Consider the following 17,546-nt stretch of genomic DNA (forward strand, 5'->3'; position numbering starts at 1 on the left):
TGCTGAGGAGATAATTCAGCCATCCGATGCAGGAGCACAGGACTAAAGACGCATCGAAAGGTTGAGACGCCTGATCTACACACCAGTGAAGTTCTGATCTGTAAACAAATTCAATCAAGCGCTGAAAAGCCTGATCTTTTCCTCATCAAAACTACAATCCGAGTTTATAAATACATCAACAAAATGACCTTTTGATGCACTTTGGGTTTGTTCAAAATCAGAAAGACCAGATGATTTTTATTTTGTCCTCATGCAAAAGTTGAAGGTGGGTGAACTTGTTTCTTTTTTTCACTTTTACTGTATTAGTTAATCCTGTGAAAAACATTGGTTGCTCGAGCACCAGGAACAGAAAAGACACGATTTATAAAAACAGGACATGATTTTGGGATTTTAAGATTGTCAGTCTGTGATTGGCTTCCTGTCAAAGAAGGACAATCAGAATTATTGTGAAAACTAAAGATTTTGGTCTGTGTTTCATGCATTTCCAGACTTATAAATTTTGCATGAAAGATGCACATCATGGGTTTGGTTCAGAGATCCTTTGCATCTGGACTGGGTGAGTGGCTATTTCAGCTTAATAGTAGATTTGTAAAAAAAAAAAAGAAAAGAAAAAAGCCATTATTTCAGCTTAAACATCTCTTTGTACAGTAAAAATGTATCAAGCATATTCTCATATATGAAATCATTTATTTCTTACACAGTTTAATAAAACAGCAACATTTGTTTTTGCAAACTGGATATAAACGTTGACATGCCAGGTAATTTGACACTGTGGGTAGCTGTAGGTCTACACTGTTAGTATTTGTGTACAGAATCATTTATTTCATTCAGTGTTGTAAATTTGAGCAGGTTCAGCTGTAACCCTCCCCCCACCGAAAACAAGCCTAATAGCACTGCAGAAACACCAGAACAGGATGTGAAAGAAAAACACAAGAATGATCGAGTGGAGAAACGACATATCTGCACTTTTGTTTCCGACAACAGAAATGGCAGAAAACACATTTATTCGTCATTGATGAGATGCTAACTCATGCCAGCTGGATGCATCTGAGTGCACATACGAGAACATGCATGAGAGCACGTAACATTCATGGAAAAAAACATCTTGGTTTCAAACATATGCTGCAGCTTCAACATGAAGATTTACAGTCAGAGCAAGTTGATCCTTTGTGTCTCTTAAATAGAAAATCAGATTTCTTGCAGGAAACTCTTTTTTTGGTGATAGCAATGGGATTAATGGTCTGTTATCCACACCTGAAGATTTGGGTGGAGTGAAGTGATGTATTCAACTGGAGAGCGGTAAAGTTCTACTTCAAATGTACCAAGTCCATTAAGTTTCTCTCCGGCTCTTTCTGATGAAGTTTCTTTGTGTCTCCTTGCTCTCGTCCTTCCTTTAAATCCAGGTTTAGCTGGGCAACAACCACAACTCCACAAAATCCCACTGCTTCCACAGGATGAACAGCAGCAAGGCCAGCAGGACGGTGGCGGCCACACGCGCTCGGGTCTTCATCAGCGGGGTGATGAAGTTGGCCAAAGTGGAGACGAAGACCAGGAGCACGGCCATGAGAGCCAGGATGACGTTGATGAGCTTCCCCAGCAGAGCCCGGGCATTGGCGTTCTCCACTCCCTCCAGCTGAACCACCTGCTGCTGCTGCTGCTGCAGCTCCAGCTTGGTGATGCGGGTCAAGCACGACTCCACGGCTTCCTGCACACAGGCCCAGAAAACCAGGAGGAACGACCAGGTGAACCAGTCTCACTGTGAATGGTCATTTTTATTTCAAACATTAACTACTAATTTTCCTTTTCTTCATTTTTGATGGTGGGATTTTTACAAATGTTCACACAAAATGGAAAACCTACGTTTACAAGAGATCAGATTTTTTATTTTTTTTAATTTTTTTTTTGCATAAAAGATTTAAATTAGTGCCTATTGTGAATGTGCAGAAGAATCCATTAACCCTCTCTTTGTTTCCTGTCCCTTCTCATGTAAACTCAGGAGCGACATTAAGAATTGGTTGTCACTGAAAGCTGAGGACATCCTGGAGGTTACCATCACTCATACACTATACTACATCCATGACCTTGATAGGTCAGAATTATTGTGATTCTGACCTATCACAATCAGATTTACCTCTGATGTGGTCAATATTCCTTTCTTGCTTGCTAAAATTATTTTATACTGCTATAATTGGAGAGGTTCTACCACTTGTTTTGATTTTTAAAAGATCAGTTGTAGACTTTATTACTCCTCACTGAAATATTTGCCAATATATCTACTTTTGTTTTAAAACTGGCTCCATTTCCATTATTTGTCTTACTGCTATGTGCTTGTCTTTTGCAGTCTTAACCCCTTAATGCAGTGGTGTCCAAGGTCGGTCCTGGAGGGCCGGAATCCTGCACGTTTTAGTTCTCTCCCTGGTGGTACCAACAACCTTTAGGTCTTCTAACGAGCCATCATTTGAGGCAGGTGCGTTAAACCAGGGAGAGAACTAAAACATGCAGGCTGCCGGCCCTCCAGGACCGACTTTGGACACCCCTGCCTTAATGGTTTCTTTTTCCCCTACCCTGTACCTCAACGATTCATTGTTTAATCATTTCTTTAAAAAGAGAGACCGCTGGTCAGCTGTAGTTGTCATGCCAGGCCACCAAATGGCGCTGTGATTGTAGATCGTCATTTTGAGCGTTAGCTTAGCTTTTATATTAGCTTCCACCTCATAGTGAACAGTAACCATTCTCCGTCTCCCATGAACGGAGTGCTCATGTAACAGATGTATTCATTATCGGAAATGTGCTAAAGTGAACATGTTAAGTAGCACAATGACATCCACTATTGTTTTTATCTTCCAGCGCAATTAAATCTTGAAGCCGTTCTTTCTGGGCATGCGCGCTTTCACATCTGTGAAGTACTTCACATCTCAGAAAAGTTTCACGAAGTGTTGGTTTGAGAGACTCCAATAAGAATCGCAACAAAAATGTTACGGTTTCTATGTAAATGGAACCATAATATGGAGTGAAAATAGTCTCAAAATATCTGGTGTGCGGGAGCTAATGTTTATGTGAGCTGTGCTACTTTAGCTTTCTGCTAGCATGTAAACGCACCATTTACACACAAATCTGGGAGCTCCCGAAGCGTGAAATGAGTCTCAAAAATACTCATGCACTCGTAACCGGATCTGTGCGTAAATGCAGTTTTGTGTGTGTGTGCCAGGTGACTTGTGCGTACTTTTTCAACATTTGTAGGCGTAGGAGAAAGTTTATTTTATTTTTAAGGTTTACAAATCCAGTATTACACACGCACAGATATTTTGAGACTATTTTCACTCCATACAATAATGCCCTTACTATTAAAGGTGATTTATTCATCAATTTCTAGTCAAATCCATTTAAAGTTGCTGGATCATCAAAACGTGCAGCACAGATGAATCGCCAAAAAAACCCCGATTCAGATTCAGAAGTGAAGCAGATGCAGAACTTCCTCCTCGCCCAACAAACCATTAAGATAAAACGTTCTGAATGAATTTGCTGACGTTAAAAGTATGCACGATTAATCATTCAGATGTCGTAATAACGCAGCTTGTAAATAAAACAAAACATGCACTTAAATAAATAAATCATAAGGTGCAAAGTGGATTCATTAGTGAAGTTGGCAAATAAGCACAGAAGTAAGTCAGTAAATAAATATACTTACTAATGTTAGCATATAAATTATTAAGTGAGGATGGTAGTAAAAACTAAATAAGTAAATAGGCTAAGTAACCAAATAGGTGGGTAAATATGTTAGTAATTAAATATGTATACAAGTGAGTTACCTGGTAAAAAAGGAAGCAATTAAAGTATGTGTGTAAGTAAATACTTTTGTAGGTTGAAAAAAGTAAATAAGTAAGTTACTGAGTAAGTAATAAGTGAGTAGGCAAGTAAATGAATGTATAGTTAAGTTAATCGGCGAATATAAAAGTGAACAAATATAGTAATAAATGATTAAATCAGTCAGTAAGTAGATAACTAAATATGTAAGCCAAAGAGTTTGTATAAATGTATGTAAGTCAGTGAAACAATACATTTGTGAGTAAATAATTATATTGTAAGTAAATACTGTACGGCTTATGTAAGCTATACAATGTGTATGTCCCTAAAGAGAAGCAAGGACATTCACAAGTAAATAAGTAAATAAGTATGAAAAATAAGTAAATATTTAAGTAGGTAAGGAAAAAACATGAATGAGTTTATGAGTAAAAAATGCCTCTGGTAGTAAGTCAATGCTGAAGTCAATCAGTACATCAATAATTCTGTACGCAGGTAAGTAAATAATTAACTATGTAAGTAGAAAAGGTAAATAGTAGAAAAGTAAATAAGTAAATGAGCAGATTAGAAAGTCAATAATCAAGTTGATAAGTAACCAAGAGAGTAAGAGTGTAGATAAATCTCCAGTACTTGGGTCAGTGTTTACCTGAATGTCTCTGGCTCTCTCATAGGACTGGTAGGCGACCTTTTCCTCCATGCTGGCGAGTTCCTGTTTGAGGTTGGTCATCTCATTCTGGTGCAGCTCTGTTAGATCATTCAGCTGCTCCTCAAGTCTCTCATACCTGAACATACAACCCAAACCAACCCAGCAGAACCAAACAGAACAGAACAAAATGCTCGATTAGGACATCTACCCACGGCCGGATGTAAGGTGTGTGTTGCATTGCTGGTATCCAATTTTTATTTTATTTTTTTTCTCAGAATGGCCTTTGACATTTCCAATGAGCACTGATGTTTATTTCTATTTTGATCTCCTAATCCCTGCAGTAATAACTCACTGGACAACAGAAGACATATTAATCCTGAGCTGAAAATAGACCCTTAGTAAGTGTCCTGCTCGCTCTGCACTGCTCTCACACAGAAACATTCATGTTTAAGTCTCAGAACACGACAGAGTGGTTGGTTTTTAGAAGATGCCCGTCTTCTGCAGAAAGAATGAGGAGGCTGCTCAGAAAAAAATGTGATGTTGGTTTCGATATTTGAGATTTGGTTTCTGATCGGATAATCTGTTTTCTGATAGCTTTGTGACGTTCTGTAATTACATTCTATACATCTAAAAATGGATTTCGACTAGACACAATTACATTTGACCATCCTGAATGATAATTTAAATCATCTGCATTCATATTTAGACTAGTAAGAATAATAATAATCCAAGATATCTTCAATTACATTTTGACAAGTCAAAATACATCTCAAATGACGCCACTGGATTCATCATTTGAAGTGCCACACTTTCTTAATTATAATTCAAGACATATTAAATGTAAGTATAGCCTTTCAAATTGCATTTTTAGATATCTCAATGAAATATTGGGCTGCTTACAAACTTTTCAAATGGCTGTGAAAAAGCTAAAAGTGCAACTTTCAACCCATTCCCAAGCTGAAAATGGTGCAGTTTCAAAAATCTTTTTTTTTTTTTCATTATTTTATTGAAATTTAAAATGCTACAAAAATCTGTGATGTTTTGACTAGTCAAAATGTTAATTTAAGATATGTGAAAAGCAGTCTAATTAAAGATATGTCTAATTGATTTGGAGATATCTTAAAATGAATTTTGAAAGTCAAAATTGCAGTTCCAGATATCTGCAATTTGATTTGCACTAGCCAAATCTATATTTCTGCGGCGTCTCGGCCCTCACTCACACGGCCGTGGTCTCAAAGCCGAAAGAGTTCGCCAGCCTGATCAGAAACAGGCTGGCGAAAAAAATACATTTAAGATATTATGGTGTCATTCAAGAAATCTTAAATTGGAATTATGACTAGTCAGAACAAAAAGTGCAATTTTTTAAATTTAATTGTTGATATATGAAATATGTGTTTCAGATAGTCAGATATCCTGATAAGAAACTTCAACACAGATTCATGGTAAATCTGATGTCATTTATATTAATCAGAATAAAATTAGGGATATCTCAAATGGGTATTTTGTCTAGTTAAAGCATAATTAGAGATGTCTTCATTTGCTAATATGTCAGATATTTGGAATTGAAATGTGGTGAAGCTGATTTTATGTTAAAATGGCCGTCCTGCAGAACGGCAGTAGGAACATGGAGGGGGCTGAGTTTGTTTCTACCTGTATCTCTCTTCCTGCAGACACTGCGTCATGTAGGAGTAGTCGCTCTGCAGCTGGCCCTTCATGTCCTCGATGGCGTCCTCCATGTGCGTCTGGCTGGCCTTGATCTCCTGCAGCCCCTCCAGAAGGGAGTCCCATGAGCTGTGCATGTGATGGTGGTGGTGATGGTGTCCGTCCAGTCGGGGGCTCCCCATCGTCGGGCCCAGCATCCCCCCTCCGACCACTCCTCCCGCTCCGGCCCCACCAGAGTTACTGCCCGCTCCGGAGCCCGATGTCGCACTGGAGCACTCGTCGTCGCTGCCGTACTTGGGGCTGGACACCAAAGTGGCGCTGCCGCTGAGAGCTCGGGGCGTTGGGGCGTCCTCAGAGTGTCCCCCCACTCCGTCCTCCAGCGTGTCCTTCAGGTGAGCAATATTATCCGCACTGCCAAACTTGTTTCTGATCAGGCTGGCAAACTCTCTCGGCTTTGAGACCACGGCCGTGTGAGTGAGGGCCGAGACGCCACCTTTGACCCCCTCGACTACTCCGCCTCCAAACCCGCTTATCCCAGCGCGAACGTTGGCCCCCACGTCCTTTAACCCCTGCTGCATGTCCCGCAGGACATCCTTGGGCTGCCGGGCCGGTCCGTTCTGCAGAGAGGGAAGAGAAGAGAAATCTTTTCTCTGATATCTTGACTCATTACAACACTCAGGTTGAATGTGAGGTTTTACAGAGGGACAGCAGAGCAGCCCTCCCATGCAACTCCACCTCTCAGCTCCTTCAGACTAGCCAGCAGCAATTAGCAAACACCAGCTGAAACTGTGCATCTACTGATTCTCATTATACGAGCTACTTCCCAAAATACTGCTGGTAAAATCTGTTAAGAAACATTGTGATGACGTCCTGAAGGCTGAGATTCGTAAAGAGTAGGAGCTTCTTAAAGTGACAGTGGGCTAATTTCAAGGCATTAAATTACAAAGTCAAAATTCATTCAAGTCATTTTTCATATATACAGCAATTTTATAACAATTTAAGGTAGCATAATTACTTTATTGTTCTACAATATTTAACTATGTGCTTGGAAAATACACAATACTGCCCCTTGAAATCTTTCTGAATAATTTAAAAGGTGTTTTCTTTTATTTTTATTATCTATTTATATTACTTGACTCACACACAAGTCGTTGTAGGATGTCCTGATTTTTTCACAGAATGCATATTTGGACAGATGTGTCCTCATAAAGATTGTCTGAGTTAATGCCAGTCAGGAACTAAAGCGAACAGCGCCACCGTCGGACCAGACCCATGTACCTGCTCGATCTCCTTTAGCTTCTTGTGATAGTGCTCTAGCTTCTTGTGCAGATGTGCAATGGTCTGTGCCGACTTCTGGTTCTTCTTCTCGAACACCTGTTTGATCCTGGATGCCTGCTGTTTGTCTGCGTTGTGGGCCAACTTCAGGTATTCGGCCACGTTGTCGTCGCGCGCCTCCTGCTCCACGCGGATCTGCTCTGTGACCTTCAGGATCTTCTGCTGGAGATGCTCCAGAGCGACGCGCGTCCGCTGGGGCTCGCCGGCGCTCGCAGCCTCCGCGCCCCCCGCCGCCCCAGCCACTGCAGCCGCCGTAGCCGCCGATCCGTCCGTGCTGATGTTGCTGTCAGAGCCACCATGGCTGGAGGTGGGGGGTAGACCTAAGGTTGCCACCTCACTCTTGTCCAGCTGTGGGGACAGAAGCAGAAACTGTAGATACGGCTTTCAGTTCATTTGTACACTAAAATCTACTGATTTTACATCAAAGCCATTTCTCCAGCTGATCACAATGACACCGCAAACACCTCATCCCTCTCTATTTATTGACTTCTACATGAAAATCATTAAATTTCTGCTCCTCCAGCCAGAATATGTTGGACTTGAAGAAGCAACGTCTCGTATTCTGCGAAGCAAGACACGTTTATTACCGTAGGTGAGATTTCAGATAACTTGACGTCTTATTAGGGCTATTGATTGTCATCACTGGATTTATGGTCACTTTGTTGCACAAGTTCCATAAATCAGCAGAAACTGGCTCCTTTAAAGAGCTGCCAAGCCTTCTGAAAATTAAAATAAATGAAACCCATAAACATAAAGTGGGCTCATTTGAAATTTAATTAAGAAATGACAATTAACCAGAATAATGGAGGGCTGAAAAACCCAAAACATCTGTTGAAGTAGCAAATTCAAAGCCAAAGAAGTCAGTTAATAAGAAATATCTGTGCAGAAATATGCTGAAATATGATCAAATGGTCATGGAAATGAAGTTTACAAATGAACATCCAAACATATCTGTGATATTCTGGAAACAGATTATGGATTTGTAGGTTAAATAAAAAAAAAAAAAAAATGAAACTACATCATCCTACAGATTTTGCTTTATGTAAGTGGAAAAAGTCTTAAAGAAAAAATATTTTACTGCAGCTGCAAAATCCCAGAATGAAAAGTTTAGAAAGTCACATGTTCAGTTTAATTTATAAAGAGGAATAAGTAAATTTTTGGTGTCACAGTCATCGGTTGCTCACGGTAAAGTAAATCAAAAAGTTCAACAAATGTAACTTTTTGATTTACGTACTGTTTTAGGTACGTCCGACTTGTAGGAACTTTTAATTAAAAATATTTGTCTTGCTGTTTCATGGGGGTATGATTATGCCGTGACACAAGAATCGATTAGTCTTACCAGCTCTTCAAAACTGGAAAGACAAGAACTCATGGGGATGCAAGTCAGGTTGCTGTGTGGATCAGGATTAAGATTTCATGTCGTCCTCTCCTCCAGCGAATCAAGTGGCTTCAATTTGATCCAAGTCTATTTTTATTTTATGTTTAAGACTCACAAAACTGTCAAAGGCTGTGCAAACACTTTGAAAAAAAAAAAAGCGGATAAATCTTAATGTCAGACAAAAACAAACAGCAGCTTTCAAACGACGACTTCATTCATTCAGGGTACAAAAAGCTATTGAAAGTATAATTGTCTCCCTGGAAAACCATGAATTAGCCACGACTCAAACCATCATCATGTTCAGGGTCACGTCCCACACTTCAGTGGGATTACTGCCACATCTGAAGAGTTAAGAAAATACTGCAACAGAACCTGCTTGACGCCATGAAGTCTAGTGAACGGCAGATGGAGAAAACATGGAGTAGTGGTGAAGCTCCCCAATAGTGACCAAAATCACTCTTGTGTTAAGTGAATTACAGAAAGAGACTGGTATGCTGAGCAAAAGAAACACTGCCTCCCATTTTCCCAAACATCTTCTGATCATCATTGACATTTTCTTATATATATTTTGTGGGCTGATAAGACAAAAAATGTCTTTTAAAGAAGATGTGTGTCTGTTTATAACAGCATTTCAGAAAAACAGCATCATACCAGCAGTTTAACTAAGAGGTATTTCCTAGTATGCTTGAAATAAGACAAAACAAGTTTTCAGCAAGATATAAGGGATTCTTTTACGTAAATAAAGCCTTTGTATTAATGAAAAAGTTGTAGTTCGGCTGGCAGATTATTTCACTGATAAGACATTTTGTCCATGTTAAAAGTGAAATAATCTGCCAATGGAACTACTATTTTATCATCAGTATTAGGTTATTATTGACTTAAAACAAACTACTATTTCTTTCCCAAAAGCTACTTTTAAGCTAGTTTTGTCTTACTGCAATTATAGCAAAAATATTTTTATTAGAAATTAGAACAAAAATATTTGGTAAGATGTTGTGTTTTTGCAGTGTGATGATCTGGACTGTTGTGTTTCTTCAGGACCTGGATGACCTGATCCTGACTGAACAATCCTGAACCAGAATACCTGGTCACGAGTTTCTGGTCTGAAGCTCAAGATCAGGAAACAATCACGTCTGAACAGTACAAATTGCACAAAATGTAGGTTTTGTTCAGGCCTAGTCAAAGTCTGTACTACTGAGATTCTTTAGATGGTTTGAAAACCCCCAAATGAGGATGAATTAAAACAATTTTGCAAACCAGAGTAGATAAAAAAAACTGTGGCAAAACCTGTCATTAGGTGTGACAAAAAAGTTAATTGAAAAGAAGTTAATTTCTCACAGTAGAAATCGCTTAAGAAATGAAAAGCTGTGCCGCAGAAAATCCTGTCTGGACAAAATATCAGCTGCTTTCAAGATAAATGGACACTGTAGCGTCCAGAACATCAATAGTGAGTGAATGAATTACAACACTAATGGGCAGAACTGCACTTTAAAGATTTTCAAGCACGTGTGTGGAGGCATTGATTTTTAAATGAAGTATCAGATCTTAAATCACTCGGGACCTGATCAGGACTTATGAAAAATGTCCACATGTTAACAGCTGCTCACCTCTGACTGTAGAGTCAGTGGAATAATCAAATAGTCTGATACTGTAACAAACCCTGCAGGACGAGGAGCAGTGATTATCTTTGAAAAGACGCACTGTGAGCAGGATGCAAAAGAAGGTAAATCTGAAAACTGGAGCAAAGACTTGATTCATAGAAGGAAAGCTTTTGTATCAATAATTATGGTATCTTGGACTAAAGGTTTGCATGAAGCAACATTTTTTTTCCTAACTCCACCTGAAAACCCATTAAAACTAAATGTAAGAGTAAAAATCTGAATGTTTTACCATCATCAACAGACCTCAGACGAGCCGTGTTATGCAAGATGACCTGAGAATCCCTGAGAGCTGAAAGCTTTTTGCACGAAACCCGAATCGAGATCCTCTAAATTAAACCAGACAGATTCTAACCTGCCAATAAAATATGGAACAATTCCCTCCAGCTTGCGTCAGAAGGAGCCCAGATATTGAGACGTAGATTTCTTTAGGTCGCTTTGCATGGCTGAGAAGCAGAATAAAGTTTATTTTTATTTATTTTGTTTGCATTAAAAAACATAAAAGTTTAATTTATCTACCAGAGAAAAGGAAAACATAAAAATACTTATAGTTTTTCTTATGCTCAATTAAAAGCTTTTAAATAAAGAAATGCCTCTTTGTATAATAATCGTAACTACATGAACTAACACCAGGACGAAAGCAACATTTTAAGCTGAGATGACTGATCTCATTAAGAAAGACTCATTTTTAGGCCAGAGTAAAATCCCTGAGCTCCTGAAATCAGTTTATTTTCTGCACCTGCTGTGCAGCTATAATTGATTTGGTGGAGGGATCAGGAAGTACACAGAGTGGCTATTATGCATTAATTAGATGAAACTTAACTGAACTGCTTTCCTCTCAGCACACACTCTGAACCTGAAGCAAAGGTGTGACTATTATTTTTTCTTTAATGTGCAACAATGTGCATTTAAACACATGCAGCTGCATGCCAGATAATACTGTGCAGATTGAAGGTGCTCCCCTCCTTACATATTTATTCTGTTCTTTCATTTTTGTCTCATATGAATGTTTTAGATCATTGAATAAAGGGTAATGTCAGGAAAGGTCATTTGAGTTTTTAAAGTGAAAAAAAAAAAGATATCCAAACCAAGCAGGTCCTATGCGAATGAAATAGTTATTCACTTTAATTAATTATGAATTTACTTCAATTAGCCAATGTTTTGGTTCAGTTTCACTAGCCACACCCAGTTCTGCAGAATCAAGAAACCAATTAAAAAGAGCCTGTCTGACAACAGAGGTCTTAAAAGGCAACAAATCATTCATAAGCTAAAGAAATGCAAGAGCAGGTTGGTTGTCAACGTTTCATTTTTGTTTACCGAGAGCTTCAGTAAACTCAAGAATAACAGTGGCTGTTTCACTCCTAAAGACACTGACTGAACAAATTAAAGTGCTGATTTATCAGGTACATTTACAAGTTAATACATTTATGTTTGTGTTAAAAAGAAATAAATACTCAGAGTCAATTCAGCGCTGTTTTCCTGTATCAGATCGATATCGACCGATGCTAAACCTCAGATATCTTTGTCAGTATCAGAAGTGAAAAACAACATAGCTTCCCTAGTTAACAGTGCAGGTTTATGTCACAAAGCAGCATTTTGTAGTCGCTTTTTTGTCTGATATTAAAATGTTTGTGGAAACAGCAGACATTTGTAAGGAAGGTAAATACTGTTTCAGAGCCCTGGATAAGTTCTGGATCATGCAGACATAAACCCAAAAGCATTTCTTATTTAACGTGTGAGGAAATAATCCAAATAAATAATCAACTAATCATCGATCCACGAGGGGATTCCTGGCTATAGTGGCGATCTGCAGCTCAGTTATTGTGTCACAACACTGATCAGATGCTGCAAACATCTCAGTGCGTTGTTTTGATATTTCTAATGCCTTTGGTTTATCTATCTTAGCTTCCTGTGCTCTGTGGCTAGAGCGCAGCCAGGCGGGCGGTGTTTTCTTTTCCTTGAATCTAGGTTGCAATCTCACAGCAGCACCAGGGAGGAGAATAACAGATGACTGGACTCCCGGGTGATTAATCATGTCCTGATCTTCACTGAGAGAGTGACATGCTTCTGCAGCAGCCAAGCTAGTGTAGTAGGAGGTAAAGGGGCTGCCGTCCAGCCGTGCGTATGGGTGTAAACAGACAACCGACTGGAATAAAGCATCTAAAATGCATCGAGAGTGATGGATGGATGGATGGATGGATGGATGGATGGATGGATGGATGGATGGATGGATGGATGGATGCATGCTGCTGGTGATGATGAGGGTTGGGATGGCAGCGGTCTGCAGCATGGAAGAAGACATGAGGGACGGGGCAGCCTCTGGAGACACGGCGTGGACACGCGGGGGACGGTGACACACAAGCAGCACAGCAATAAATTAAATCAGAAACATTACCATACTGCTTTAATCCAAAGTTTGCAGTGGCATTGCAAGGCTGTCCTCCAGGCCCATCCTCTTCCTCCCTCCTTCCTCACCCCCCCACCCCCAACTCAAATATAGTATCTTCACCCCCTCTCCCCGGCCGCTTTCAGGCGGACTACCACCTCTCTGGATCCTACAGCTCCATTGTTGCAGCCATCGATATCTGCTGCCTCCCTCTCTCTCTCCCTCGCTCTGGTCTATTTTCCTCCCTTTCTCTCCCTCAGAGGTTTTCCTCCACCTCCCTCTGCCTCGCTTCCCTCTGTACCTCCGCTTCGATCCACATGCAAATGCTGTAGCCGTGCTGCCCTGTAATGGATGTGGGAGCTCGGGGACAGATGGATGGAGATGAATCTGGGCGGGGAGGGGGGATGGGAGAGCTCAGCGCAGGCGTGCAGGTGCTCCTGTGCGGCGGAGGCCAGAGAGGGGAAGGGAGGGAGCTCACTACAGCGCCTTTAAACCCTCGGTAGAAACACACATACACACACACACACACACACACACAGGCGGATGTGCTGCCAAAGTACACAGCGGTGACTCCCTTGTCTCCGCTAAAGACTGGAGGATTTGGTGTCACAACGACAGCAGGCTGTGGGAATGACGCGCAGCTTCGTAATGTTTCACCCGCCCGACTTCTTGAAGTTTCTGTGCAGGTCGGCGTGTCAGCACGGAGGGAAATCAAGCTGTCGTCACTAACTGGAGAGCATTTCACAGGATCTGAAGCAAAGTACAACAAAAGCGAAGTCTCCTGAATAACGACAGCAAATGTTTTCACACCCTTTATCAGTTTGTTGTGTTAGAGCAGGGAGGTCCAAGCTTTTTGTCGTCAAGTCAAAATAACTCGTTTTGCAACATTTGTTACATTTTCAGCTAGTGCGTTTCGCTCTCACGCTGCACTATCAAACAAGCAAATAAACAACAAACAACAAAAAGATAATAATTGAAAAACCTGTACACCCTTTTCGTCTGTGGTGGCGCTGCACCAAGAGCCACTGAAGGAAACGACACCGAAGACAACTTCCTTCTTCACAAAATGTAAACTAAAATGGAGTGGCGTCAGATTTTAGCGGTTGCAGGATTTCTCTTTTGTCTTTGGTAAAAGACGAGTCTTTTCTCCCGCTACTGCAGGAGACTCCTCGTTTTCTTTGCTTTGGTTGTATTTACCCAGAATGCCCTGCGCTGTAGTTCACTTCCTGCTTTTGGAGCGGTCTCCGGTCCTCTTGGCGTTCACACAGCATTCGAACCGCATCAGAGTTCATTTAAACTCATTTTTAGGCAGACCAGAGTTTGCCATTATGGTCAACATCACAGTTCAATTTCTTTTCAGGCGAACTAAGAAGAAATACAAAGAAATGTTGCAATTTTTTAGGTATTGATAGGGAAAAAATTAACAAAATTTAACCAATTCTGAGCAATAAAGTCAAGATTTCTTTCTTTGATAACTGTATTTATCTAAGTTTGACCAATTAATCAAAAGCAGAGTGTTTGCAAAGTGAGGTTTTGCTTAAATGTTGTACTTGCAAGAGAATGCAAAAGATGTGGTTTGTTAAAAACAAACACCTGTTGTTTTTAATATTTTTTATTGTAAGAAAATTTTAATTTGTCTGTGATCATTTTGACCTAATTAGAAATAGAAAAATATCATCTACATCAACCACCTGTACTGGGGGAGCAAATTGGTGTCATTATTAAACTGAAGCCAGAGGCCAAAAACTAAATATAAATATACTAAATATCGATCAGGTGAATCTGTGAGAGGGAGACCAGGTTTATTGGCCGAGTTTAAAATCAATCACTGATTATTGGTTATTTGCTGTGATGTATTTGTGAACAAACCCAATTCAAACACAAAGATTACACCATATTGTAGCCATGGTAACACAACAATCAAACTATCAAGATGATTCTTTAAACTTTTACAAAGTAAACTTCCTAATTAAATCCTAAATGTACTATTTATTTTTCTCAGCTGAATGCATAAAATAAAATGTAATAACATTGTTATTCTCTATAAATGATGCTACAGGTTTAGATCTACGGTCTGTGTTACAATTAAACCATTTCTAGAGATCCCTTAATGTCTGGAAGTCCCTTAATGTCTGGAAGTCCCTTAATGTCTGGAAGCCCCTGAATGTCTGGAGGCCCCTGAATGGCCCCTACCAGCAGCTACTGAGTTTTCTTTGCCTTGGTATCCCAGTCTTATAATTCTAGATCTAGAAGTTTAACATCAAACAATTACATAGAGTTAACCCCTTGGAGCTTTTTGATCTATACATCAGTCTGCATCCAAGTTGTTCTAGAGGTTAAATAGATATTATTAGGACTTCATTAGTAAAATGGGAGCAAATTTTCTTATTTCATAACTTTATAACCTTTGACCTTCTCTCCTCTGGTCTGTTTAACAGCTACAGTCTCAGATCAGCTCAGCCCTCCAGGACTGTCAGCAGCAGAAACAGAAACTTTATACCTGTTGGGGAAAATATAGACTAGATTTGCTTTGCATTTCCCTGCATGATGGCAATGATGTAGTAGGATCCAATTAGATTCTTGATTAATATGGGTTGTTGCTATGTTGTTGTACTGTGTTTTTGTTCAACGTGCCCCTTTTTTAAATTTGAGCCCCTGCCCCTCTAAAGGTCTCTGCACGGCCCTGCTATTTGTATTTTTTTTATTGACATTTTGTGCATGTCCTCCAAAATGAGCGCAGTGTGGATCAGATGCAATACGGAGGTCACCAGCAGAGGGCGCATCGAGGCCATTTTTATTAGATAAGTTGCATCTTCAAGAGCCTTCAGGGTTTTTCATTTATCTTAAAGGATTAGTTCAGATTTTTTTTGAAGTTGGGTTCGGTTCAGCGCTTATGAGCTTTCAATATCTTACCTGCAGCAGATATTTATCTTTGCATTTTCTCTTTTGGCGAAACAGAAATTTGTTGGTCAGTAAATGGTAAACTGAAGACGAGCCGAGAAAACTAAATTCTATCAATTATTAAACATGTCAAAAGTGATTTTCTAAAACTGTTTGAACTTCTTTCTGTATGTCTGTTGACATGGAAGCCAGTAGTTACAGTGAAGACAATTGATCAGTTTCCATTTACTATCAACTGAATGTGGCTTAAGAAATCAAATGTAAATAATTTTTTTAAAGCCCTGCATGTGCACTCATGCTTATAAACTAAAACCACAGAGTTTGAAAATCCTCGCTGCTTGGGGACTTCTTCTGAAAATGATTGTCAGCTCTATTGGCAGCAGAATCTGCATAATTTGTTTCTTTAAATATTTCAGGTAACACTATTGCTTCCTTTTACAATCAGTAGCAATTAATTTGTGCATCAGATCCCCTTTTTCTCCTAGAGACAAGATTCTCACTGCTCTGAGTTCTTTAAAAGGATAGAAAATGTCAAATCAATTCCATAGTAAGGTGTTATTAGATATGTTTAAATTACTCCAGCTTTCTACATCAATAACTGTTCAAAATAATATTAAAAGTCCTGCAGAGCTCTGTCTAGTGGTGCTCAAAGTTGAGACTGTACTGTGGGTCCTGACCTTGGTCTGATTGATAAGTAAATAAATAAATGATCAAAACAGGTATAATAAAAATGTATTTATGAGTTTGATTCTTGAGTTTTGCGTTCAGAAAAATCCAATAAACTTGTTCTGAACAGATTCTGTGAGTTTTTAAATCTAATCTCAACAAAAGCACAACTAGATTAAAATTATACTCAGATCCTGAATAATGTTTAAGTTAAAAAATGTTTTTTCTTAATATTTTCTTACTGATGTGATTTTATTTTATTTTTATTATACATTTTTAATGTAAATTACACTACTTTTAGCTATATATTGAAGTCTGTTATATATGATATTTCATAAATATGTTAATTCTTTTAAATTCCTTCTGTCAACCTGCTGGGATCTACACATGAGAATTAGCCTCTTTGGCTAAATCTTGCATATTTATATGACATATTCATGTGAATTACTACTGATTGTCCCCTTTATAAAATAAAATTATTTCAGAATCCAACAGATTCAATACTACTATTTATTATAAATCAAGGTAAAATAGTAAAACTGTGGGTGTAAACCTAAGAAACCTCCATAATTCAATAACTTGTGGAACCAGCTTTAACTTAAATTTGTCTTTTTTTTTTCCTCAAAACGTTTTGAGTCTCTGATGTTTCAGCTCACTGCTTTTCACAGCTTTCCTACAGATCAATATGTCTGGGCTGATTGCCTCACATTTAACATCACAATACTCACGGCTCACAGCTGACTCATGACAGCAAGGGTCAGAGGTCGTGTGACTGCAGATCATCAGCCCTCCCTGACACTTGTGTTTGGTTTTCCAAATGTTGCTGTGAAGGCCTTCAATCCTGGTTCACTGAGATGCAACTACTTTGCTGCACGTTGCTCCGTCTCAACTTGAGCTGAATTTGGAAACCTAAATGTTTTCTTGCTGTAAAACTTCTTTCTTGCTGCAGCAGGATGGACTTCAAGTAGTCTGGAAATGAAAATTGTTTTCATATGATGTTTGTTCATCACTTTGGTCAGTTTTCAAAGTGCTTATAAATGAAGACGGCTTGGCTCATAGCTCTTGGGGAGCTGCAGTTGCTGATGTCTTTGTTTGATATCTGCAAGCGATTAG

General features: G+C 39.3%; 1 protein-coding gene and 2 long non-coding RNA genes across 4 annotated transcripts; 2 read left to right on the forward strand and 1 right to left on the reverse strand.

Moving 5' to 3' along the window:
- Positions 1–667: 667 nt before the first annotated feature.
- tmcc2 (transmembrane and coiled-coil domain family 2) lies at positions 668–13,284 on the reverse strand. Of its 2 annotated transcripts, none has more exons than XM_028003961.1 (5): positions 12,876–13,284; positions 7,388–7,792; positions 6,098–6,726; positions 4,448–4,583; positions 668–1,705 (listed from the first exon to the last, which is right to left on the reverse strand). In XM_028003961.1, the coding sequence occupies exons 1-5, from the start codon at positions 12,876–12,878 to the stop codon at positions 1,406–1,408; spliced, it is 1,473 nt and encodes a 490-aa protein (XP_027859762.1). In that variant the 5' UTR covers positions 12,879–13,284; the 3' UTR covers positions 668–1,405. The 2 variants fall into 2 exon arrangements, with proteins under 2 accessions (XP_027859762.1, XP_027859761.1); XM_028003960.1 differs by lacking the exon at positions 12,876–13,284 and adding an exon at positions 8,784–8,950.
- LOC114136144 (uncharacterized) lies at positions 4,534–6,256 on the forward strand. Its single transcript, XR_003593742.1, has 3 exons — positions 4,534–4,672; positions 4,789–4,845; positions 6,118–6,256. It is a non-coding gene; the product is annotated as an uncharacterized LOC114136144 (long non-coding RNA).
- LOC114136145 (uncharacterized) lies at positions 6,412–11,948 on the forward strand. The gene is made up of 2 exons (XR_003593743.1): positions 6,412–6,501; positions 9,861–11,948. It is a non-coding gene; the product is annotated as an uncharacterized LOC114136145 (long non-coding RNA).
- Positions 13,285–17,546: the final 4,262 nt, after the last annotated feature.

Source organism: Xiphophorus couchianus, chromosome 20 (assembly GCF_001444195.1).
Source record: "Xiphophorus couchianus chromosome 20, X_couchianus-1.0, whole genome shotgun sequence".
In the NCBI taxonomy this organism is placed as follows: Eukaryota; Metazoa; Chordata; class Actinopteri; order Cyprinodontiformes; family Poeciliidae; genus Xiphophorus; species Xiphophorus couchianus.

What these genes read in the sequence shown, in the direction of transcription:
- tmcc2 (XM_028003960.1), bottom strand. Translation starts at nt 8,816, where the DNA reads ATGAGTTCTTGTCTTTCCAGTTTTGAAGAGCTG. An exon ending in AGCTAAAGGAGATCGAGCAG is followed by an intron (nt 6,727 to 7,387) that starts GTACATGGGTCT and finishes CCCTCTCTGCAG; the next exon opens with AACGGACCGGCCCGGCAGCC. An exon ending in CTGCAGGAAGAGAGATACAG is followed by an intron (nt 4,584 to 6,097) that starts GTAGAAACAAAC and finishes TTGTATGTTCAG; the next exon opens with GTATGAGAGACTTGAGGAGC.